We start from the raw sequence: 26063 nt of genomic DNA on the forward strand, positions 1-26063 counted from the left end.
GAAAACAGTCATTCTCCTTCAAGATTGCTTGCCCACTAGGGCCTAAGGATATACAAGAACATAGTTAACTAAGAACTCCTCCAAAAATAGAAAACAAAAGAAACAGGCTAGTCTTTTGAAGGCTAATACTAAGCTTACCTAATAATGCAAACATTTGGAGTGGAAGAACGCATTTTACAACCAGAGGCCTACTACTGCAATATTTTCCTGCAATAAAAGCTCAGACACACTATCAAATTACTCAAAAACCGTGAGGCAAAATATGTCAGCTCGAACGTGATTTAACGCATGCATCTTCTCTTGCGCTTGAGACTGACCAAGACCATTGGTACGGCTATTGCAAGCCGGCTGGCACAGAGCAATGCAGCTGCAGCATCCGGACAGCACATCGGAGAGAAGTCTCTACACATGCTTTCGCTGACATGGACGTGCAGCCTCTCCTTCCCTCTCCTCTTCATCTTCAACAGAAAAACAAGGCAGCCGCAGTCCCACAGGCTTCCCTCACCACCACCACAGGGTACAGCCTTCTGGTCAAAACCTCAGGTCCCAGCAACCAAGGCAAGCCCCAGGCACAAATGTGAATATGAACCTGAGGTCAGACTGAGCAACCACGCTCAAAGACAGACAGATCTGATGTGAACCATCTTGCTGATTCCGTGGTGGGATGCGTGTCTGCAGAAAAAATACCGAGGTAGCTTGTCTTCATGGTAGACTCCTTTTACAGTTTCATTCCTGACCCCAAGAGAGCAACAGCAAAACAGCAGAGAACGTAAACAGAGGCTTTGCTTATAAACCGTGCAAATAACCCCCAATGCCAGCACGCGCAGTGGGGCTGAAATGCTTTTGTTCTGCCTAGGTCCAGCTTGGGCACTGTACAACAACAAAGCAGAAGACAGTCCCTATCCACATGAAACAAGCAGGAGAAGTCCATTTCCCGTGTGGGGCAGGGAGAAAGGTCCTCCCTACGGTCACGTAAGAAAGCCTTCAGCAGAACCGAGAGCTCCCAGAGCTGGAGGTCTTGTGCCTTAACCACAAAACCACCCTTCCTCTCTGAAGTCACAGGTCAGGATTAGATAGTCCCACATGGCAGCATTTCGTGGATACTGACTTCATGAAAGGCACAGCTGTCCTTCGTTTCCACACAGTTCAAACCAACCTTGGGGGCTGAATTCTGGGCATGGAAACCAGAAGCTCATGATTTTCAGATTGCAGAGCATCTCCTGTCAGGACTGACACACTGTTATAAATATTTTTAAGATTTACATTTTACTGACAGCTCAACCTTTTCCAGCACCTTCATGCCTGAGCACAGAGCTAGGCTGTGCTTGAGAAGCAAGCTTCATTCCTTGCTTGAGAATCAAATCATTGTGACAACAGAAAAAAAACCCAAACTACTCAAGGAGCTCAAGACATCCACATGAATTAGCAAAGAAAAACAGAACCTCCATGCTTGCTACATTATTGGTTAAATCAATGTAACTGTTCATTATAAAACATAGCAAGTCAGTGCTATGTGGGATCTCTGTTCCACGCAGATCAGAACTGAAGCACTGATTGTGTGGGGAAGAAAGTGTCCATGGTCCATATGTTCTCCACAGCCAGAGGTTTTTAGTGTCCTCATTCTAGAAACACATCCCCAGTTACTTTCACAAGCTCAAAAGGTGGCTCAATTCAGGAAAGAGCAAGAGAAACCACAGCCGGGAACCACTTTTAATTTGCTGATCTTACTACAGGTATGACCATGACAGGTCCCACAGTAAGTGGTGACCATTTCCAGCAATACTGGGAAGATCCACAGACAAGTGAAATAAAAAAGCCTGTGGGGACAGGTTACAGAGCAAGACTATTCTCCTCAAACGTGTCTCCCATTCTTGCTTCACTTGGAAGCACAGAGAGCTCATACCTTCCTCCAGAAACTTAATGGTGCGGTGTCTTTTAAAATAAAACAATAGGGTAGAAAAACAAAACCCCACGGAAATTGTGGCTACAGTTTTCATATCCTGAACATTGCCTTCTAAAAATAAAAGGCACACAAGTGGTATTTCAACATATCTCAATCCACTGAAGAGTACAAAGCTCACCAGGTCTGACTTCAATTTGTGGGGTTTCCGCCCAAAGGGTTTGTGCCCATAATCTACAATAAATCAGATTTTCAGCCAGTTTAAAACTAACAAGCTCAGTGAAAACAATGTGACAGTCGGATCTACTGTTTTCTTCCCAGCTTCACATGCTGTAAGTCCCTACAAGGAACTGGGTGAAGGAAGGGGGAGAAGGGAATTCATGCCAGAAGTTAATTCAGAAGCTAAGAGGAAAGCAGGGCAGTGTGTCCCACCTACAAACATGACTATTTATCTTCAGGGGATTTCACTCCCTACTGATGGAACATGCAAGGCAGAAAACAATTACATTATTTTCTGTATATCCATTGCGGTTGCAGGATTTACTGGCCTTTGGCTAAGCCTGTATTCCTCACAGCCAAGCATCAAGGCAACAGAGAAGCTGGTGTTAAATTATGACCTTTATTTCTCATCACAGAGACTACTCATAGGGCAACCCAATCATTTTCGTAACAGCAGCGTTAAGGCATCACAGCAAGATGAAATAGTGAGACAGGACGGGGCACGAGAAGCTTTAGCTTCGTTCTTTAGAGTCAGCAGGTTTCCACAAGTGCCCGAAGGAGACAAGAAAGACAAGTGGATTCCCAGCACAATACAGTCAGAGGCACCTGTCTCCATCAGTTAACAGAAGGAGCAAAACAAGGAAGAGTAGCGAGTGAGAAAACAAGGCATTTTCTTCTCCCTGCACAAAGAGTTCAGATTCACAGCTCCCAGCTCCCCACTCAGATAAACCCGCGCTTCTACAGCACGGGAGGCGGGTGTGCGGCACCTCCGTAGTGCTCGCAGGCGAGGGCAGTAACTCAGACCCCCATGCCCGCCTGAGCGCGCAGCTGGCTGTCAAGCCTGGGCAACACCGCTCCGCAGCGCCCGGGCACGACCGGAGGACAAGGTCACGAGGCTCCCCGGTCACACAGGCCTGCTTCACCCAGGGCATCGCTTGTTTGCCGGTCATACTCCCAGCAACAGGAGTTTTTGCAAGACACAAGCAAGTGAAGGGGCTGAAGCTGAGACCAAGAGCTGGAGCTCCAGCAGCTGAAAGCATTTACTGGTAGCACATGTGACCACACGAGGACCCTGGCTAGAAACCTGCCGTAGCATTCAGCAAACCCTCACATGGTGAGAGGACCAGGGCGGGCACACCAAGTACTGCCGCAGAATTACCTCATACGCTGGAATTTTGTATTAGTTTTTCAATTAAGTATCTGGGAAGTACTCCTCAGGAATACATGACGGGTGCACTTGAACACCTCAGCTGATTTTCACACTCATTACCCATCACCGTGATTTATAGACAAAAGGTGTCTGAAGTTACTTCCCATAAAAATAAAAATGGGCTTTCAAACAAGTTCAACAGTGGAACCAAAGACTGAATGACTTGTGAATTGACAATCACCCAGGGGAAACAACGATCTCCTAATGTGGAAGCCTGTTACAGCATTGTACCCTACTGAGCCCATGACTCCAATCTACAATGTGAAAAGCAAACCTTTCAGATGGACCAGTGCTGGGCTTGGCAAGGCAGCAAATCTTCATCTGCCCTCATTATATTCCTAACTTTGGACAACACGTCCAGAAAGCATGATAAAATAACATTTTTTAAGGTTTTTTTTTTAAAGCAATTACTATGTTTCGATTTTCCTTTTCCTGTAAGGCGCTCTTCCCCCTGGGTGGTGGGAATAGCTCTCAAAGCTGCCTGTACCCCTGTTGATACTGGCAGGAGCTAAAACTGCCCTCTGAACAAGTTGGACAGCCATAGCCTGATTTGCTGACATGAAATCAAGCAGCTCAGCAGGCCTGTTGTGCAGGATCGGCCAGTGTGAAAATACAAGCCTAATTTGCTCGCAGTCGAGGTGCTGTTCCTTCTGCAGCCATGGCTTGGCCTGTTTTCATGGTAGGCTTCAGCTCTCTGCTCTGTGTCCCACCAGACGTGTAACAGTGCTGCCTCTGCAGACATCAGGTGATACCCAAGTGAGCACCCACTTCACCAGAGCCCGTTTTCTTCATGTATTTGCCACGTCAAATGGTGATGCAAGTAGAAGGAAGGCAGCCTGCCATCCGTCTCCAGCAGCTAGGATCTCTCCTGGGAGAAAGGGAAACATTGTGCGACAGGCCTAGGCCTTCCTCTCATCTTGGGACTGCGAACCCTGGGACCACCTCCATTCCTCTGCAAGCCACAATTTTGCTTAGAAGAGCTTTAAAAATAGTGGCCAGCACAATCATTCTGGCAGAAAGCACAGCTGACACCATGTACTGGTGCACGCACAGGAGACCAGTCCTCGGCGAGCCTTCACTGGGGGTATGTTGGCTTCAAGGATGCAGAGCCCATTTAAGCCAGCTGAGATCCCACCTCCGAACTGCATGGAAAGTCAGCAGCAAACACAAGGCTCATACCTCTCTTTGGATAATACTTTAAGTCCCAAATGCCATCAGCCCCTCCCCCCCCGTGTGACACACACGACAACAGAAAGACTCTGCATCAGAAAGCAAAGACACAGGGCAGAGAAGCAAAAGCCACGGGCTGGTCACCAGCAGCCCTGCCAGCAAACGCAGCCTGCAGAGCTCCTATCTATGAAGGGACAGCACCCAGCCACCCCCCTACGCCCTGTGTAACGCCACAGAAGAGATATTTTCGTATCTTCCCCTGCTGCAAGCCAAACTGTTATCAGCACAGGCAACTGTGAAATACAGCTTGCCAACGAAAAAACAGAAAAAAAAATTTATTCAGGCTTCTAACAGTGCAAAAAATGAAGTAGGCTTAAAGGAAACATCCTAAGTATCTTCACTGTATTGCTTTAAGAAGTAAATCCCGAGCAGAGCTCCAAATCGCATGGCAGGTATGACTGGTTGAAAATTCTCCTGCTAATTTTCACAAAATAAAGACAAACTGCAAATTTATCTGCCTTTGAATTGGCTTGTCAGCCACAAAGATGACTGACCTCAGATCTGACCAGATACAATACTTCATTACTACAACAAAATTATTTTCAGGAGTGGTTTACAGAACACATTTAGGGCTGGTACAGGCTATGGAGAAGGTCTCTAAAGGTCAAATCCAGCTCAGAGAAAGAGAAGTGCTTTTAAACAGGCAGAAACTAAGGGTTTGCTGTGCAGATTGGATTTTGACTGCACTAGGAACATCATGTCCTAGATGATATGCAGATTTTAGATGTTTCAAAACATCAACTCAGACACAGTAAAATACATTAAAAAAAAAATCAATAGACAGACTGGAAACCAAACACCACAGTCACATCCAGCCACACACCCCTATTGTAGTGGCAAAAGCTGGTATGAGCATATAAGGAATGACATTATGCTATTAAAAAGTATGGAGCTAAGCAGAAGTTGAAAATATGAGCTGTGATCAAGGACGACCCCATCCAGAATTCCTTGTACTTGAACAAGTGACCTTAAATTCAGTGGAAATTCAAGTCACAGGAAAAAGCAGGACTGGACATTTTAATCAAATGACTATTACTAACAGCAGAAGGGTTTTCATGAGCTGGCTACATGAGCAAGCATTTGAGAGACTGTTGGTTCAAATGCAAACAGAAGACACCTCTATCAGAACCATTTTGAAGCCCCAAAACAAGCAGGCAGAACCACCCCAGCAGTATCATGCTACTTGAAACTTACTACAGCACCAGCCATCCAGTTTTAAAGGTCTCTCCCATGAAAACGGCATGGGTAATGATGACCTCAAGTAAAATGGCAGGCAGAGCTGCCCAGGATCAAAGTGCCCTGACTGTCCTGTACTTGTATTTGTTTATCCTTGCATAGAAAAGCTGCTGAAAAGAGGAAAAGCCACCCCACCCTTTGGTGTGAAGCCTCACCCTGCCACGGCTCCCTTCCTCTCACTCGTCACAGATTTGGGGAACCTGACTCACATCAGACTTTTAAATTTTAACATGATATCAGGTCTGGAGTCAGCAGATCATAGTGGCTCTTGCTTCCCCTATGTTCAGGAAGACCTGTCACTTCTGGATTTAGTGCCAAGTCCTAATGCCCCTCATCTAGAACAAAGGATTAAACCAATGCAAGAGGTAGCAAAAAATGCTACAGATGAACAAGGATAAGCCAATCATTATAGTCCAATTAGTTTAAGCAGAAACACTGTCTACTTATACTGAAGTCATAACTACATCTAAATTATTTCAACCTCCCACGATTGCTCCCTATGTTTCAATTTAGGTGGCTATTGGAAAGTTACCCTGTTGTTTGGTTTTGCTTTCAAGACTCAAGTCCAAAGGAAGGGAAGCAAAAAAAAATATCAAGCTTCAGCATTAAAACAGGAGATTGTTTTCTCTGCCTAGTTTAGGGCAACCTTTGCAACCATTCAGCCCCTTCACTAGTATAAATCAGACTGTTGAGCAACAGCACTTCAAAAGAGTTAAAGAATTTTCTCAGTCTTTGGGAAAGACTGAAAAGCAAATGCTTAGTAGATATGGATTGCCCAAATTCCCATAAAGTCTTGGCTAGAAATCATGTTTCTTGTATCATAAGAGCAACACTATACTGCTGTTCACATCGGGATGCTCTCAACAGACCTTGCCTTGGTAGTCCGAGGAGCTCATCCTTCAGGTTGGTGTTCTTCTGGACTGTCAATATACTAACCATTCCCTCCCTTCAGTACTGACATAATTTGCTGGCTGAAAATACACCTTGGAGTACTTGCACCAATACCTGAGTCTACTGTGTTTTACATGGAGGGCAAGAACATTACTAGCAGACACAGAATAAGAGCAGTGCCTCTTCTTGCTTTAGGAACCTGGTCCTGTGTACCAGAGTCCCAAAGCAGTGCAGTTAATGTGAAGAAAACTAAGTGTGTACTGCTGGAGAGTCTTGTGCATTATTTATAGGGATGCACGGGTAAAATTCTTTGCACTTTCTTCAGGTAGCAGTGAGAGAGAGCATGAAAAAGGAAGGAAAGGGATCAGGTAGGTGAAGACACTTGTGGTCTTAAAGGGCTACTCCATTGTCTTCACTTCTGTTCTCTGGCTTTACAGCACACTTTTCCCCATCTGTTGGGCAGTGGGCAAGTATGTGAACAGAGCAGGGTAATAACATAGGTGAGCAAGGATACCTGATACCTGACCATGTCATCACACAGCTGTGCCTTTGCTATGAAGAAAGTTGTTGGGACAACTCACTTTCATGTCCACATCTTGTCTCAAGTGGCAAAGCACTACTGTTCCGAAGCAGCATTTTGTTGGGTAGAGAACAGCTGCTGCCTTCCTGGTTAGCACAAGTCAGAACAAGCACTCAGACTTGAGATACTACTACCAGGCATATGTGTACGCTCAGTCTGCCTCAGATATGGTCCAGTTATGTTTCAGCTGCACTTGCTAAAATAGATGGAAAAGTACAAGGAAAGAACCTCCTGAGATGTAATAGTTTATGCTTATTAAGTTCTGGCTGTCTGTTGTCATGCAAACCTTCTGCAAGTGTCAACCAAAAATGCATCTAAAGGAGTAATTCAGGCAGTATTTGCCTCTAAAAAGACTTTTAGAAGAACAGAAAGGTTCATGGCGGGGAACAACCCCCCACAGGAAAGGGTCTTCATTTTTATTTAAAATCCCTTGAAAGGGTCTTTTATTGCACCATCCTTAAAACTAAAACTAAATTAGAAGGGGAAGGAAACTTCGGCTTGGTTTACAGAAGATGTGTCACAGATCAGCCTGAATCTCCTCCACATATAGCTTAGTGCTGCCAGGTCAGCATAAGAAAAAGCTAGGGCAAGATCTTCAGCTGACACATGAGCTATACCAATTTTTCATCAGCTGAGGATCTCATGCCACACAGGCATAAGCAATATGTAGTTTTAACAAACTCAGTTAATTATTAACACTCAGTTAATACATAAAAATATGTATAATTTTTTTATTTTGCAGCTTTTGAATTTGATTTCAAAAGATTTTTCCAGAAACAAAACACATGGGCTTGGTTTTTTTTTTAAAAAAAAAAAAAAACAAACATATGCAAAGTATGATACAAGCATAAAATCTGTAACCTGAACTAAAAATGCATCTCAAACAAGACAACCCCTACTTAAAATAAAACACAGCAACGCTAAAAAACCCAAGGGTTGGAAGTGAAGAATGTTGCAGTTTGTTGACGCTGCAAAGGGATTTAGCAACAGGAGCTAGAATATGTTGTTTGATTTCAGTCAGGATTCTGGCATTAACACTCACTTATTTTATGACCAAAAAATATTTCAATGGAACAGCATCTGTTTCCCATGAAAAAGGCTGCCTACAGAAATTGAACTCTCATGGATTTTCAAAAAATTTAGTCAAGCAGTGCTCTATCCTCTTGCCTGGGTAAAAATGAACTTTGATTCAACATCAACAATATTTGAAAGCCATCACCTTTTATTGCATCCTGACTACATTGAAAACTGCAACATCCTACTGTGTTTCAGAATGAGGGCTCCAGTTCCTCAGCAGCTGTTTATTTATTTAGCTCACAGGAATGCTGTAAAAATTAGGTAATAAGTGTTTGTAATGCACACTGAAGATGAAATGTATTATTACTAGAGAAGGCTCCAAAGCTGAATATTAACTTGAGAGATATGGGAAGTCAGATCCAAACTAGGCACTCTGGCCTCAGTACCAAGTCGGACACAGAAGTGGACAGGACTTTTTCCAACTGTGGCAATTTCATAATAGCCACTCTCATGAGAGCTCAGCCCCATGAAAATGCCCTGGGAAAGCTGAACTTTTCACCAGATGACAGTGGTACAGATTTCCTAGGGGACTACTAACACCAAGCTCAATGTGAAAAGTGTCTGTCCCGCTCTCTCAACCAACCTCAGACTGTCACTTAAATAAACCAAATGCAATCTTTCACAAATCAGGCAATTTATTGAGATTCTGAGATTGGAAGTCACTGAGAAGAAACCCAGAAATTGTGTCAGAGTGGAAAACATAGAAAATAAATGCAAATTGAAGTTAACACTGAGCATAAGTTTTGGGCAACATAATGCTGATATTGGCAAGCTGCACTGATAAGGTTGCATACAAAAAGCAGGAGATAATAGGAGAGTGTGAAAGGTGTAATTGTTTACTTAACAGTTTCCATTTTATTTGCTGGTTCGAAATAAAAGTCAGTGTTGACGGACCAGGCTTTAGATGTTAGGAGACTAAAGAAAGCACCCAGAACTTTTTAATACTGTCCTGCTTCTGCAGCACATGCCATTTTTACTTACACTGTGACAAGCACAGTAAGCAATTCTGGTTTTCTTCATCATTGTGTCTTTATCTAGACAAGTTCACAGCAAGATAAAGTTGGTGCCTTTAAGGTACAGTGATCTGGTATCTGTTGGAATAGCTCTGTTGCTAATTGTAGATATGGACTGCTGGCTTCCCTGCATGCAGTCAAACCATGAGCTGGCACCATCAGGTTAGCTAGTCTTAAAGTAACCAAATTCCCAATGCAGCACTTCACCAGTGCAGACCGATGCTGACACGCTTGTGATTCTCCTCATGTGTTTTTAACAGGGTTCATACAGTCTTCTGTGATAGGATTCTCAGAAATGTTTTTCTCAAGCTCCTGTCACCTAGTATAGTGCAGACACTACAGCAAGGCCAGATTTAACGTAACAATGCATGAGTTTTTTCAATTCACTTTCAAAAGTATTTCAGTCTTTCTCTCCAACATCCATACACATCTAGAATCCAAGCTGGCATAATTTCACTTCAAAAGCACCTCAGCAGGAGGGAAGTTCAGACTAAAACCAGGCACCAAAGCTCAGTTCTGCAGAACCAGAAGACAGTGATGCACATTATGCTGTGTCTGTTTACCCATCTCAACCTCTAAGCAAAGCCATGTAGTAACAGTGCTGTTACAGACAAAGAAACCTCTCAAAGTTCATGGACAGCCTCATGGGAAACAAGTATGATTTTCCTGCTAACAGATTTAATGCTGCAACAGACTTTTGTGTCTAACCCTATATCAACATCATTTTATTACTTCAATCTCATCTTTGGCTTCAAAATATTAAGGAAAGCAGAAGTAGACTATTGAAAGTGGTAACTGTGCAAATGCATAATTCGGCAAATATCATGCCACCTCACTAATAAAAGCTGCATAGCTAACTGCCCAACACACAACTTGGCACGCACAGAAGGAAGTCTTCTCTACCTTTGCCTATCTCTTGACTGTCAGCCTCCCAGTTTCAGTTGAGGACAGAAAAAAATAACAGACCCGCTGGATTCATGCAGAGCCTTTGTCCACTACCTGTAGTAAGAGACTTAAACTGCCTTTCCAAGAATGTCTTGGAAAGGTTTTTCCAGAAGATCTGCAGTTGCCTGCACAACTTCCATTATTTACAAAAAAAAAAATCTAGGGGCACTCAGGTCTATACCTGCTCAGAGACCCAGTGATGTGAAGAAAAAATTAATTAGGCAGATGTGGGAAGACTGCCACATGTACCTGAATCTCCTAACTGCCCAATCAGCATAGCACACTACAAAACCTTTTGTGCAATCGAAGTACCCAGTATGGGCAGCTTTTGCCACTTGCTCCATCCCTATCTGACCAAAGCAGAAATCACAGTGGTTCCCATGCAGTCCTGGGCTCCCCTTCCTGGCTGGATGCTTTGGGCTGGGAGGCAGCAGCAGGCAGGAACGCCCTGGGGAGTTCTGCTGAGGGCTAACGCGAAGTAACCCATACTGAAAACACAAAGGTAAAGCAGCCTTCCTATCCGCCCCTAGAAGTCAAGATCTCTCTACTGATACCACAGGGCAGCATTTTTGGCAACATTTTCCCCGCCCCAAAAGAAAGGCAAGGACCTGCGCATCACTATGGAGCACAGTATCAGAGAAGCCAGTTGTATATTTACGTGCAACCATGCAATGACAGGAATGCCACCCTGCTGCAGTTGGTGTCTGCAGGGGTTTCCGGGGGTGAAGGCTACCTGGACATATATGGTTTGCTAGTCCTCATTCCAGCCTGGCTGGTTTTTGCTAGGATCCTTCCCAAGGGAAGTCAGGGAGGAAACCAGCTTAATTAGGGAGAGGTAGGCAAGTATAAGAATCAATTCAAATGTTTCGCTTGAGGGTGTGGGGTCATTTTTGTTAGGGAAAAGACACTGAGGAGGGAGTTAGCTATCACCTTAACGTCATCTAGCAGACAACGTACAACATCCTGTTTCTCTGAGCAGCCTGATAATCATACAGCAGGGGACACACCACCAGAAAGCCTCTCCCAAGGCTGCTCTTCACCCCAAGCCCTCCACCATCCTTTACCTGTTAAAATACAAGTAGCACTATTAGCACTGACCAGACAGGCTGCAAACTCCTTCAGTCCCAACATCTGTCTGTGCAGCAGGGTGCAATCTTGGCAGAGGATGCCACCCAGCTGGTATTTCTCCTACACCACGAGCAATACTAATCCAGCAAACAACTGGGAAAGGCAGGGCACGTGGAATAATAGCTTGAGATCTGATGCAATTTCTTAGGCGATGTTTCCCTCTGTCTATTTCATTGCTCCATTTTTGTTTAGTTGGGTTGGTTTCAAGAAAAATAGAAACATGCCCTTTGGGATCACTGAAAACTAAGAGCAATGAAGTAAATACCAGCTAGACTGGCTTATATGTGCAACTGTTAGCAACAACCAAAGAAGGTGGCTTTAATTTTGCTATTGATTTATTACCCCATGGCACTGCAGAACCAAGTATTTGGGAGCCCTGAAGAGAGAAGGAAGAAATAAAGAAAGTGCGCCTCAGAGCCAACAGCAAGCTGTACCTCCAGCTTTCAAAGCAGGAGGAAAGCTTATTTCTTGCAAACACTTTATCCTCTGCTAAAATGGCATTGAAGGCAGTTGCAAATCCAGAACCTGCAAGCAGTGAGCTAAACGTATTACAGGTGGCAATCCCAGCAGCCTTGTCATGCTCTTGGAACTGCTGTCACCAAGGTCTTTGATACTCTATTCTGATTTTCACTCTGCTTTATCATGAGCATTGAAGACCTTGGTGATATTGCTGGACAGAGATGCAACAAGTGCTGGGAAGGAGAGGACACCTGGCACCTGCATGCAAAATTGATTATGTTAAGGTATGTGTGTGCCTGCACATAGATTTCACTGCTCAGGGCTTGCTGAAAACTGGCCATAGAACAGCAGCGCCCATACAATGTGACAGCTGCCTGTGCTGAACTCCCTCACACCACCAATTAGTACTTCATCCTGGCCAGAAAAGGTGCAATATGAAGAAAGGGTGGGCTGTTCCCTACTGTTAACACCTTCCCCTTTCTCTGCCAGAGAGCTCTTGGAGCTCAGGGCAGCAGAGAACAGGAGCCACTCTCAAACTGCTGGACAAACAGTGATTACCTCCCATCTCATCAAGAAACAATTGAGATACACAGCCTGTTTGCATGAGCGCACAGCACTGCCTGAACAAAATCTTAGTGTCCTACCTTGTCTTTAACCAAGACACTGACTTGAAGGCACCTGTGTAAGCACCCTGCCATCTTAAGCAAGTCTCCCTCCTCCAGGGTTCAGCACATGCTTGATTTCAGATCAGACAACACTCACAGTCACACCTTGAACGTTAGTTTGTGAGGGTTGTTTTAAAGGAGCTTGCAGTGAAAGGACTTTGGCAAGTGCTCTCTAAACAGATTCAGACATCTGAAGCCAAATACAGACATGCACGCTCTGCATGACTAGCATTAGAACAAATCTATACTACAGCTTCAATTTGTATGCTAGTAATGGAAGATCACCCCCTAAAGCCTGTTTCAAAGCCATCAGGCAGCAGTGGGAAGCATGTGTGGAAGCAGGACATCACAACAGCGTGAGAAGGGATGAGGGAGCTGCAGACTCCAGAAAGCCCACATCACACAGTAGGGAGCACACAGTCCCTCCCACTGGGGAAACATGAGCTGCAGAGCTGCATCTGTCTGCACCACTGATTCATGGCTTCAGGTCCAGGCCAGAGCTGGAACAGAGGAGGTATTACAAATGTTTTCAATTATTAGCTCATCAGGTAATTAGCCCTCCTGCTAATTGGGGAAATACATGTACAAAGGCAACGTTTTCAGCTTCGGAAGTGTGCTTATATCTGACATCTACCACTTCTGTCTCAGGTTCTCGAGTCACTGGAGGAAATCCTCAGAGAGGAGAGGATTTAAGCATCTCTCACACCTCATTGTCAACAGCAGCTGGTTTGACCTGCGGTTCCCTTCCTTGCACAGGAATCTAAGCACTGCTAAGCATAAATACACAAGTACTTGTAAGATTAGAGGATGCTGTTTTATGCATGCTGTCAGAGAATGAATCAAGCAGCCAAGGAATGGGCAGCAGGGACCCCCAAGTTGGCGGCTTCGTAAATGAGCATATCATGAGAAGGACAAACAGGCTTTGTTCCCTATAACCCTTACGAACAATGGGCAGTCTGTCATTCTAATGACACAGAGGCTTGATTTTTTTTTATTACACATTTGAAATATTTTATTATAGAAATGCGATCTTTGATGACTGGTTTGAGGCTTATTTTTGCAGTCAGTCCGCTAGTCTTTATGGTATAGAGAAACATAAGCCTCTGACTTTCAACTTGTACAATACTCCCTATGCAAAATGCTTCTTGGAATCACTCCTCCCCCTCAAACCTTCCCAGCAATGACAGCTTCAGCTTATGGCTTTGATAGTTTTCTTGCAAATGTCCAAAACAATACAATATTCAATACAAAACACTAGTATCTACTCTCCTTGGAAGAGTTAACTTGCAGATACTACTGCAGGCATGAAGTGTAAAATCCAGTAACAACATTATCCATCATTCTGACAGAGGGAGCTTATTCTCCCAAGACCAAGTCAAACCAAGGGTTTGAAGAGGTCCGTGAAAAACAGTATTAAACCTCTCCTTGGGAAATAATCATCTTAGCTCATTTTGGTTGTGTTCATCATGTGTCCATCTTTGCACAAATGGTTCACTCTGCATCTTCTCCCCCTTAAAACTGCTGCAGGTTTAGGTAGAAGCATGACGATGCCACTTACCAGTTCTCAGAGTAAAAAGAGGGGAAGCTGGTGGTACAGATATTGAGCCCAGCAAAGAAGGGTGTCCCTTATACAAAAAGGATCAACTAATGCTCAAAAAGTCAGTAGACCACAGTATCACCTGCAGATCTGATCACATCAGGATTCTCCACAGCTCTGAAGGGGAGAGAGGAGGGTTATATATCCAAGACAAAACTCTTGCACAGTTCGTGTCTGTATATACAGCTACCACACATCTGCCAACCTGTCACTAACAATACAGATTATTTCAAAGTGACCTGCAATGTACTGAGCAACACAGGAAAAGATGTGAAAACACCATCTCTGCTTTAAAAGTGTGCTCAGGACGCATCAGTTACGAAGCTATTCACATCACACCAGGTCAGATATTTTTCTTCCTGGAGCCTGCCTGAGCCAACGCTCAAATGAAGAAAGTTAGGAAGAACCACAACTGTAAAACCGGGGACGACTTTCACAAAATACTAAAATACCACCTACATTCAAAGAGCACCACGCGCCTGGATAGAGGCTGTAGGTGAAGACACTCGATGACTGTGTTCCCTGCTCTATTTCCCTGCTATATTTCTTTCTAAACCATTACTTTCCGTTACTTCCAACGGACACACGCAGCACTAACACAGGAGCCAAGAGAAATAATCTTTCAGAGAAGAGTACCCCAAAAAACTCTAACAAGTTGCCATGTCAGAGAGACCTGGCAATAACGAAAGATCTGCTGCACTTCCTGAGACTGGGCAGAGCTGTTTCATGTCCCAGCTCTGCTGCAAGCTTCCCGTGTGATCTCACACCAGTCACTTATTCATCTGCACGGGACAGGAAGGCGCACCAGATCTTCTCACGCAAGCTAAAAATGGAAGGATTATCATTTTTCACTACAAATGGGGCTGTGTGAGCCCCCAGGACAAAACATTTTCTTTTGAACCCTGCCATTCAAAATCCTGCCAGACAATAGCAGAGAATGAAGTATCCTACACCAAACAGTCATACGGAAACAAAAAAAAACCACACATAAGAAGGGAAATGGAGACTTCATTGTCAGATACTAATCAGCTTTGAGTTTGTAAACTGGAGGCCAACATCAGATTTTCCTCATCTGCATTCTTCCAAGCACACTTCCCTCTGGAGCTCAGGGGGTAGAGCACTAAATTGTAGCTATATTGCGTTCAGTGCTTCACTGACAAAATAGCAAAATAACTAGTGTTTTCCAAAAAGACACACTACTTGGGATCCTTTGAGAAAGTCAGCATTTTAACTGACTTCAGTGGGCTGAGGATGGTAATTTCACATCCAAAACAGCTGCTATTCTTGGCATTACAGACCATCCCTTTTCTCTTCCACCGAAGAAGCTAAAGAGCACACAAAGCTCTGACACAGGAGAGGCTTAAGGTACTTCTGCAGGATTGGAAAGGGTTTGATGAGCTGTAAATTATAACCACGCACGCTCCCATTATGGTACATTTCAGAAATTTACACACATACAGAATTAACCAGACCAGAAATGCCAGATGTGGCTCTTTCTACCATGCTGTTACCTGAGCCAGAGGAGTTTCCCAACTTGCGCAGTTTTCCCAGGACCTTCTGGACATCCTTTATGCTTGTGTCCTGTTGGCTGTACAAGAGCAACCTCTTGGCATCTGAGAACAGGCGGGAAACACTGGTGACAGGAAAACACAAAAACAACCAGCAGTCATCAGCTCTGTGAGCCAGGATCCACAGACACGGCTTTACATCCCGATTCCAAACTTCAGTCCCTTTCAGTTATGCCATTGCCCTCTCCAGCACAATAAGCCCTTTCTTCAGTGACCACCCTGGGACAATCCAAGGAGCCTAATAAAAGATGGCTGCTAATGCAAGGTCAAACAAAGTTACATTGGGAACCTCCACACGTTTGAAAGAGTTTAAGACTGGAATGGAGAGGGCCTCCTGCTGCCTGTAAACTGCTTCCTCTCAGAAGCACAATAATTTAAGTACGTCCTTGCTCCTTTCAAATGCTTCTCCAGCTAGCAGACCCATTTTACTCTGCATTAAGCTTAACTGGCCTGACAGTACGAATGCAGCAAGCAGGGCAGGGTATAAGGAAGCTGGCCATAAATTGAGCTTTCTGCCACACATTAGCCAGTAATAAACAACAAATGTCAGAGAGTATCCCTCAGACCTGCCCTTCAACTGCCTCTCACTCTACACTGTCCATCTCAGATGTTCATCAACCAGGGAAAGAGGCTCTGAAAAAAGAGCTTATGCCTTGCTGCCTTAAGGGCCAAGTTCTGAGTAACCATTAAGAGAATGGACTCAGACCTCATCCAGGCAAAGCTTTTCATTCACCAAGAGCTTCAACTGCTCGGACTCAGGATACTGCACACCTACCAGCTCTCTGCTAGTCCCTCTGAACTTGGTAGCTGGAGAGTTTGATACCTCAGTGGCAGCAGTAACAGCAAAACCCTCGATAGTGTAGGGTTACACAACTAGCTGGCGACTTCCCAATATCCCTTTTCCACGTGTTCCCCCAAGAACAGAAATGAGGAAAAAGCAGACAGACTCACATGGAGGCATTGAAGTTTCCAACAATACCAGGGGATTCCCCAGGAGTTGGGTAGCGGAAACAAGGGTTGTTGGCATTGCAGATGATCCCCTGTATCCATGGCAAGGTTCCTGCTGAAGGCATAGCTTTATTTGGGAAGTGACCTAGAACAGAAACATAAGCGTTAGGAGACAGAAACACAGGATACAAGCCACTACTACACAGCACTGCCTTTGAAGGGCAATGCTAATCCTGCGCTGGTTACTGCCCCGAATTGCTTATGAGAGCGCAGAACGGCCAACACTTAAGGCCCCACGCAGCTCTGGCCTCCTCCACTTAAAAATTACACCTTGTTAGGCCTGTAGAAGCAGCTCTTTGCTACTCTCATCTTTGTAGCATTGTTTTCGGCCATGCTGACAGGGATACAGTACTTCTTGCTGAGGAGTGCCCAACAGGAGGCCACTCCAAAGCCTGGCAGCGGTGAGCACATGCACACACGTGCTTTCTAACCAGCTGTGCTTCTCTGGATTTGCATGCTTAACTAACACAAGGATTCAGCTTGAGGCCACACAGGTAGCCCCAGTCAGGATCTGGGTTCTGAAGACCCGTAATATTTCTATTCAGTCCTTTCGGTTTTCAAAATCCGCTCACCTCAATTACACACACTGTAATCACCAAGCAAAGGGTCAGCAATTGTGGGGTGGGTGCCTACATTGGTTTTCCCAAGAGAAGTATGTCATTGCTGCCTCATATTGGCTTGATTTCCAGACAGTCTTAAAACTTCAGAGTTCCTAAAACACTTAGGCACCTGCTTGCCATATTTCAAGTCTTTTTGCTGAAGTCTAACTCCTGCTACTAAAGATCTACTTGAGTTGTAGCCCAGAATATATGTCCTGTCTACATTCTGCATTCTGGTGAAGAGTTAAGCAGTAGCAAACTACTTACGGCAGATCGTCACCAGTACGCCAGTCGGGCACTTGTGAATCCCTTACCCTCCAACAACAGGGGAAGAAAGCCTTCCCTAGTGTAATCCTGCACCTTAGATGAGCCATCAGGATGCCTTCTGCAAACAAACTCACTTCCTCACTCACTCACTAGGGAGAAGAGCGTGGAGGAAGGTTATGCTCCCTCCTCCATACCTCTCACAGCTACTCAAAGCAGCTACTCAAGGCTTTGACCACGAGATCCACATTCTCCCCTCTGGTGCCCACTTGTCCTTGCCACGTGCCTGCAATCATGCAGGGGGCTGGCTCCCTACCTCCACAGCCACAATGGAGGTACCAAAGGAGGACGAGAGGTCAAAGCTGCTGAATTACAGCAAGGCTGTTTAATGTAGATGGCTGAAGGAAGATGGGGAGCTTATCAGCCCTCCCTGGAGAAAGCCAAGGACTCTGTCCAGGAGAAAGGTGAAGGAACCGAAGAATCATTGTTTCCAGTACCCAGGGGACTGCTTGTTCCCAGTTCTCTGTTTAAAATAGAAAAGCTATTTACCTGAGCTCTCTGGCTTTTGTTTCATTTTCATTTTTTGTTCTTCTTGGCTGAGAGGCTTGGGGGGTAGGGGGAAGAGGAAAAATGCTAAGACTTTCAGATTCTTTTCTTAAAACTTCCTAGAGAATCACCTTCTCTCTCCTCCATGCCTTTTATTTCACATGGCTAAGAACTCAAAGAAACTATTAAAAGCAATATGAAAAGAGGAAGGGTGCACAAGAATTCATGGTAACTTTTTACATAGTGATGCATGTAACAGCAGTTTCTTGAAGAGTAAAGCAGGAATCTGCCCGTTTTAAGTCAGATGAGTTACACAGAAAACAATGTAACAGCACAGCATTTTCAATTACATTGCTGCAAACATCCAGCTTTTCAGTAGATGTTAAAGTCACTTTTTGTCAGATTTTTTTCCCCCAAATGAAGTGCATACCTTAAAGGGTCATAGGAACAGAAAAGAAAGTCAAACTCGACAAGGCACAAGTCAGCAATCTTGCTCAATAGCAATCCAAGATGCCTTCTCTGGCTGGTGAAAGCCATGTAACTATCACTTAAGAGCATGCAAAATTTTCCCCTGTTTTCAGAAGAAAGGTTCTTCACACTAGGCCAAGCTGCTAGAAATAAAAAATCCTGACTGGAAAGTCTGACCACAGAAACAGCCTAATCCTTGGTGGTTCTTCTCCTCAAACAGGAAAAGAGAAGTGAAAATCTTATCTGTGTGTTGAAAAATACTATACCATTAAAATACTGAGGCTATCTGGAGGCTACAAAGTACTTGCATGCAGCTGTGTTACCGCTATCATCAGGCATTACCTGCAAGTGATTTCATAACAGCATACTGCTGTTCATAACTGCCACTACAGATAACAATCCTGTTTCCCTTAAGGCATCCACACGGTTGCCACAGAGTTCACCATGAACTCAAGGTTTCTTTCTTTCTATCTCTGCTCACAGTTTAGCAAAAAATGTTCCACTATACAACACATCCGTATCTGTCAGCATATGAGCGAATGTTCAATGAAACCAATCCAGACTTAAACGAAATAATTTCGCTACCTGTTCTCAGAAGTCTTTATGAAAAATGGGGAGCAGTTAACTATAAAAAGTGAATTAAAAAGTTACCAGATGCCCTACACTCTACAATTCCTGAGGACAACATAGGGAGAAGGCAGACAAAACAACATCAGTCAACATAAATGGGAAGGAAAAAGGGCTACAGGTGAAGGACGCAAAACTCTGCTTGTGACACCAGGGTGCCAGAGCAAAGGGTTCGCAAGGAGGCTAATGACTAACAAGCCCAATCTAAACTGCTCTATGAAAAGGCAACTCTTGTTAGGCTTGAGTTTATATACAGCACTGCCACAACTGAGAAAAATTACCAATGAGGCTGCCAGTTATTTATACTAGCTGAGTAGACTGCTTATTGCTTCTCTTGCTTCTCTTCAGCTTCATGTCCGTATTACAGGTATCTCTCCTACTGCCACTGTAACATTCAATCAGAAAGGGCAATTCAAATGTCACACAGCAAAGAATGAGATTTAATTTGGGGAATTTAGCTTAATTTAAGCTCCAATTACCCTGCCAAGCACTGTAGAAAGTGAGTTAGGCAGTACATGGGATCAGCAGTGCCCAAAGTGTAATGGGAAACTGCAAACATTAACACTTAGCTTTGAAAGAATCCTTGCTAGCTTGAAAGCCTAGCAAGCAGCTTAAAATGCCCCAGCCGCTGCAAAGAACCACAGGGTAAGTGCTGTAAGAGCTAGTTCTTTACCCATTTTAAGAATGAAACACTTCAGAGTGCCCTCCAGAATCATGTTGTGCTGACCCTTAAACCTTACCTTGCAGTAATCAGACAAAGGAAAGATAAACAAAGAGCTCTTCCAGAGTCAGCTAATTGCAGTATGAGGCTATCAGCAATCACAGTAAGACAAAGCATGTTGCTAATAAACAAGTCATGCTTCCCAAATCAAATGGCAACCAACAGAGGCCTAAAGACTGTCATTTGCAGAGCAAGAATAAGCCTTCTTTGAAAGAAAAGCAGAAATGTGCCCATTTAGGATGTAAAGAGAAAAGTACAATAGTTTTTCCCCACAAATGTATGACTGCTGAATCTACTGAATACAGCGCTGACAGTCTAATGGTTAGAAGGAGTGGAATTGTTCTTGTGCTCCTTAATGTGATACATTAACCCACATTACTGCCTGAAAATGAGATTGCTTTCTTACAGATCTGAACTCTACTTTCTTTTTATGCTAAGTCACATACAGATCAATGATGAGAAACAAGACCTGGGTTCTGTGTGGGTTTTGCAGACTTATCACAGTTCTACAGCAAATTCTCCGCTAATACATTATAAATACAAAAAATGAGAAACAGCAAGAAAAACAGCAGCAACGTACAGTCCTGGAGCAACATTAACATGTCAGAACACACTGCAGTCCTGAAGGCAGAAGGAAAGGAGCCCTTAAAACTTCCCTGAAGATTTCTGACTGAAGTATGCAACCACTGCCCCTGCTCTTTGTATCTTGCCAGCTGCGTTATTACCTTCTAACCACGAAACAACAACCATTCTGGGTGCAGCTGCTGTATTTGGTACTTACATTCATGCTGCTCATAGGGCGGATATGAAAGTCTTACAGAGATCAGGATGAAGAAGATAAACAGAGGCCAGGCAACTTCGATCAGCAGCTGGAACTGGAAACAATAAAGACAAAGCATTAAGACATGATATTCAAAATACAGGACAGAACAGAGGTTTCAGGACAACCCACTTGTAAGCCAGGATAGTTTTGCAAGCACTGCCTCATTTCGCTTTGCCTATGCATTCCAGGACCAAGAATTTTGTTCCTCCAGCTTCAGAGGATTAATCTACAAAGAATTACAGGCTTTTCTCATTGATATGTGCCAGTTATGGGACTAAACTGGATGTGCTTAAGGGCTGGTTTTGGCTTCCTTTTATAGTTCTTTTTGTCCCCCAACTGAAAGAAACTTCCCAATGAATCTTCCCAGCAATGAGTTGAATGTTTGGCCTCATATTTTGGAGGTAGTGGGAAGGACTTCCACCCCATTCTCACAATAAACCATTGAGCTTCTACCCTAACACATCAGGCATGGAAATTGTGACAGTGCATAGCTACGCCAAATCTTTCGATTTCAGTGCTGCCAGAAGTGTATTGGTATCAGAAAAGCAGAGCTACTAAGATTAAGCTCATACCTAGTTACTGCTTTGTTCTAATGTACGTTTGTTCCCAAAGGTAGGCACCCATTGGTCCAGGGTACCTACAGATAGGCAGTGAGTGTCAGGTAAAGATATATAGAACTCAGTTATTTAGAGGGACTAGAAAAGAATGTAGGAAAGGCCTGCTATTAAATGCAGAGTATTTTTTAGATAGGGAATTGAAGAACAGAAAAATTCACTGATATGTGCCGCGTCCCACAGAAGCATGCGGGCAACGCAACACTTCAGCCTAGAGCTTCTGAGACACAAGCTGAGGTTTCCCAGGCTTGAGCTTCACCCGCCACACCCCTCCTTTCCCACTCCAGAAAGGCTGCCTAAACACACATTTTAGGTAAGCTATGAGACAAAGAAAAACTGAAAGTTTTTTATGCTGCTCCTTCTTATGTTTTACCTCTTTTGGGAGAAGGAAGCCAGAGTGTTTTCTCAGCCAAATAAAGAGAAATCTTTTCCCCTTCTTTCCTGGAAAACCCCGTCTTTTCTATTGAGATGTCTACATCATTCTTATTAGAAGCCAGATGGGGTAAGACCTCTCCCAGTGGGAGAGAGAATCCCCACGCACAAACGTGTTTTCCCATGTTACACCATTAACAGCTAAAATTAGGCTCCTGACACTCAGCACAAGGCACTCCATGCAAACTTTGAGGTGAGACTTCTAGGTGACTATTGTACCTCAAAATAATCTCACACTGTAAAAACAGTGCATTAAAACAAATGCCATTTGATCCAGCAGAGGAAACTATCTAGGATGGTTCTTCACAGATACCCTCAATGGCTGATGTCCAACCAAATGGCAACTCTACATGGAAGACAAAAATTGAGCATCAGTCTCCCAGGCACTCCCATAACAGTGCCAGGCTCTGCAGGGTGAGTTTGGGATATTTTTTCCCACTTGTTATTTTCATGCACATATAGTATGACTACTGGATAAGAAACTCCAAGATCACGCTAACAAAGATGCCAGGAAGATGCCTCAGTATCTTTGGTCTCTGTTTTTACAATAAACAATGTAGTGGCAGCACACACACAGCCATTAACAGTGACAGCCTGCTTCCTTCTGCATTAAACAGTGGTCTGGCTCCCAGAGGTCAGAGATGCTCAGAGCTAGGACAACTGGTCTACTCCTTCCCTTTTCAGGATCCCCTCAGAGCTGCTGCCAGGATGGCATGGCAGGACTTTTCCTCCTCTTGACAGAAGGGTGGCTGTGAAACCAGGACAAGCCATTCCCTCCACCAGCATCAATGGCCACGCTCTGGCACATGTCATGGCCCTCTGCACTCTGCCTGTAGGCAAGGAGCATGCACCCTGAGCAACTGCCACTACACTGTTTGGGGAAGAACAGTATCAGCTGGGCTTGTGGAGGCTTCTCGGGGTGACCAAGGTGGCCAGACAGCCTTTCGCAGCCCTGCGACTGCTACAGAACCAGCAAGAAAATGCTGCCTTTGAGATCAAGCCCTGGCTTGCTCAGAGAAATATCAGCCCCAGCCACACCATGCTGGGGTGGACAGTAGGGCCCGAATGGCTCTGCTGTTGAAGGGAGAGGCTGGCCACCTGCTCCTTTTGCATGCCTGATTATGGTTAATTACACAGTCATGAAGTTAACCACATATGGGCTGCATGCACAGCACTGTATGCCTCTGCATACGCAACACGTCTAACTTCGCAGATTGACAGGGTCTGGCAGGAGAGAGAAAGGAGGGATGCAGCTTGGACTGACCGAGTTGCACCTTTACAGCTGAAGACTGTTGCACCATGGCAGCCACTGAAATGCTACGTAGTGAGAGACAGCTGGCAATCACTGCACCAGAGGCTTGCAGGGGTCAAGCTCAATGTGTCAGTAGCATTTCAATAGAGAGTTTAGACTCCCTGGCCAGCCTCTTGTGCTGTTCAACAAACTAAATTCTCTTCCTTTTGGTCCTAAAGGTCAGTAGGTTCCTTCCCATACTGCTTCCTGACCTTCCTGTGACAGCACTTTTCATCCACTTCGGCCTTTGCAGAGGAGGACACAGAGATATTAAAGGGGACATGTCTCACTCAGGTTCATACTACATAATACTGAAAAATCAAGTTTCCTCACCCACTTTTGTGCTGCAACTGCTAGACGGGCCCGGTAAATACTGAAATGAATCTTCAAACCTCCAATCCCTCTGCCACCCCTGCTCCACCCGGAGTTGAAGGAGGAACATCCCATTTGCACACAGCAGGTGAATTCAGAGGCAGCACTTGGCCAAGAACAAACTGCTCCTGATTCTACTGACGCTAATCCCCAAAGCATGCCCAATTTATACCAGTTGGCTGATGATGCAGGATACCATTACATATTGAGATCTACACTGTGTCAACAGGAAATCTGTTGAGCAAGAACTAACCAAACTATGACCCCATCTCAGTGTTAACCACCCTCCCCACCTTTACGGTCCAGTTTCAATGCAGGGACCTACCAGCAGCTGACCAGTCTCTCCATGCGAGTTTGAGGTGCCTCCTCATTTGCCATACAGCAGGGAGGGAGAAATGTTTTTACACAGTGACCCCGAACATGATTTTTCTTACCTCCTCTCCCCTTGTAAACTCCTTCACCCTGCTCTGGTGCTGTTGGAAGTTATCCAGTACAAAGTAACACTTGAATTGCACACGTCAGGGTGAGCTTTGAACCCAGCTTTTGCAATGCAGCCCAAACTCACAGCAGCCAAGGAGAGGGTTGGGTGGGAAGCAAAGGCTAGCCCACACTTCTTGTGGGAAGAAGGGTAAGGATCAAACTATTTCTGGGCTACATCTTCAGTAAGTACAAATGGGAGAGAGCCATCACCAGCACACCCAGCTCAAGGACAGCAGTCTCCTAACAGTAAAGCAAATAGATGAATGACTGTGCAGCCATGATAACAGCATGGCGAGAAGAGATGTTCTGCTACTTTTCTGCCATTTTCTGTTAAGTGGCCTTCTCCTCCTGACATCTTCAGGTAAAGCCCAAATGGGAACCATTAATGAGAAAAACCCCACAGATACAGGAACCCCGCAAAAACAAGCGATTTCTCAGGCCTTTATTTTGAATTGACTAATAGTATCAGTGTGGAACAGAGACTCTGAGCAGTTCCATGCCCTTTGGGCTACTCGATGGGAAACCAATACAGAAGCTGCCAGAAGGTACCAAGAAATAGCTGAGCAGATCCAAGATCATGACAAAGGTACAAGCAGGAAGGTCTTTTCCACTGAACTTAGCCTACTGCATTTTTGTGGCATCGCAAAGGATCCAAATGCATCTCTGCTGCCCATTAAGCTAGTCCACAGCTACCTTGACAGGACATGCATGCTAGACTCAGACCTCTTCAAGTAACCTTCAAACCTGATGCATTATTTTCAGAAGATCCTGACAAAAAAGCATAATCCTCAGTGTAAAACTCAACTCCTCTTAAATCTCCTCCTGGTTTAACCAGTTTAAGCATTGCTCTAGTGCATCCATCAATGTCCTAGAGTTCTCCTAGTTGCTAAAGGCAGTTTGGGAGAGGTCAACAGTAAGATCTCAGTGCCAAGGGAGGAAGAGACTATTTTCAGCTCTAAGAGCCTATGTTACACGGGCAATAGCTGAGAACAGCCTATCTTTTTAGGAGCTGTATCCAGTTTTGAGACTGCCTTCCCCAGCTCCATTGCAACGTTGTTCTAAATCATGAGGCTGTTCACAAGGTCCGGATGCTGGCCCATACGTCCAGATTGCAGACAGACTCACTCCTTGCAGCTGACCCAGCCGACAGCCTCTCAGCTGGGCAGTCCTGCCCTGGGAGATCAAGGCTCCTGGATTACGGATAAAAACATGCAAATCACGTAGAAATTCCTGCCATCAGTGGCAGCTCTGTAACCACAGAGGTATACAGGAAAAGTCAAAAATGCCATGAGCCCCCTTTGTCTGGTTTTATTTAAGAATGGACTAATTGCAGCTCTGAATTCACTGGACACAAGTGCTGTGAAAACAAGCCTCAGACACCTGAGCAAAGACTTCAGAGACTGCCTCCATCTCCAGTGGTAAATATGATAGCTTCCCCTCCCTTGTGACTCCGAGTTTCTAAAACAACCCAGCCCCAACCAGCTGGCAAGCACCCTGACATTTGCAGGGTTCAGAGAGCTTATCAGAGACACCACTTTCCACTCACCACCTCAGTAACTCATGTTCCCTTCACATTCCCTACTCATACCTCAAGGTCAGATCTAACAGGACAGATCCTCTGTACAGGCCTGTGGTACAGGACATGCCCTTGTCCAATACAGTTATCCTCTAAATCCCTGGAGGGGAAATAACAAGTTTTCTCTGGCTTTTAGCTGTCTGCAGGAGTTACAGCATCCTGTGAGGTCTCATTAATGTAAAGGCAGAATAATTTTAAGAACCCCATACTGGATTCATGCTTCTGTGCCTTTGCCACCACAAGGAGAAACTCTTCTTGCATATTGTCTATCTGAACAGGTACATTCCCACACCGCTAACAGATGGTGAGGCTAGCATTTAAACTAATCAGAACGCACCTTGGTAGAAAAACATCAGTCGCCTGGATTTGTCTCCATGCCAATGTAAGAACATGTCTCACGTCAGCCCCTTAAAGCTGTAAAGCTACACAACAGGCTTGGGTTTCTCTCCTTGATCAAAGAGATTGAAGATGCCTGCTATTGTCTCCACCACTTCTATCATTAGGAAATGGCAGAATTTTGTTGC

General features: G+C 44.6%; 1 protein-coding gene across 6 annotated transcripts in view; it reads right to left on the reverse strand.

Annotated features, from left to right (window-relative positions):
• The window catches only part of ABCA1 (ATP binding cassette subfamily A member 1), a 97380-nt gene that overhangs the window by 54490 nt on the left and 16827 nt on the right, over window positions 1–26063 (reverse strand). For all 6 annotated transcript variants that reach the window (XM_075138486.1, XM_075138489.1, XM_075138488.1 and 3 more), the window contains 3 exons: window positions 20733–20826; window positions 16670–16811; window positions 15662–15783 (listed from right to left, as the gene is read on the reverse strand). In XM_075138486.1, the coding sequence (XP_074994587.1) occupies window positions 15662–15783; window positions 16670–16811; window positions 20733–20826 (358 nt within the window). The remainder of the gene's footprint in view (window positions 1–15661; window positions 15784–16669; window positions 16812–20732; window positions 20827–26063) is intronic.

This window comes from Calonectris borealis, chromosome Z, assembly GCF_964195595.1.
Source record: "Calonectris borealis chromosome Z, bCalBor7.hap1.2, whole genome shotgun sequence".
In the NCBI taxonomy this organism is placed as follows: Eukaryota; Metazoa; Chordata; class Aves; order Procellariiformes; family Procellariidae; genus Calonectris; species Calonectris borealis.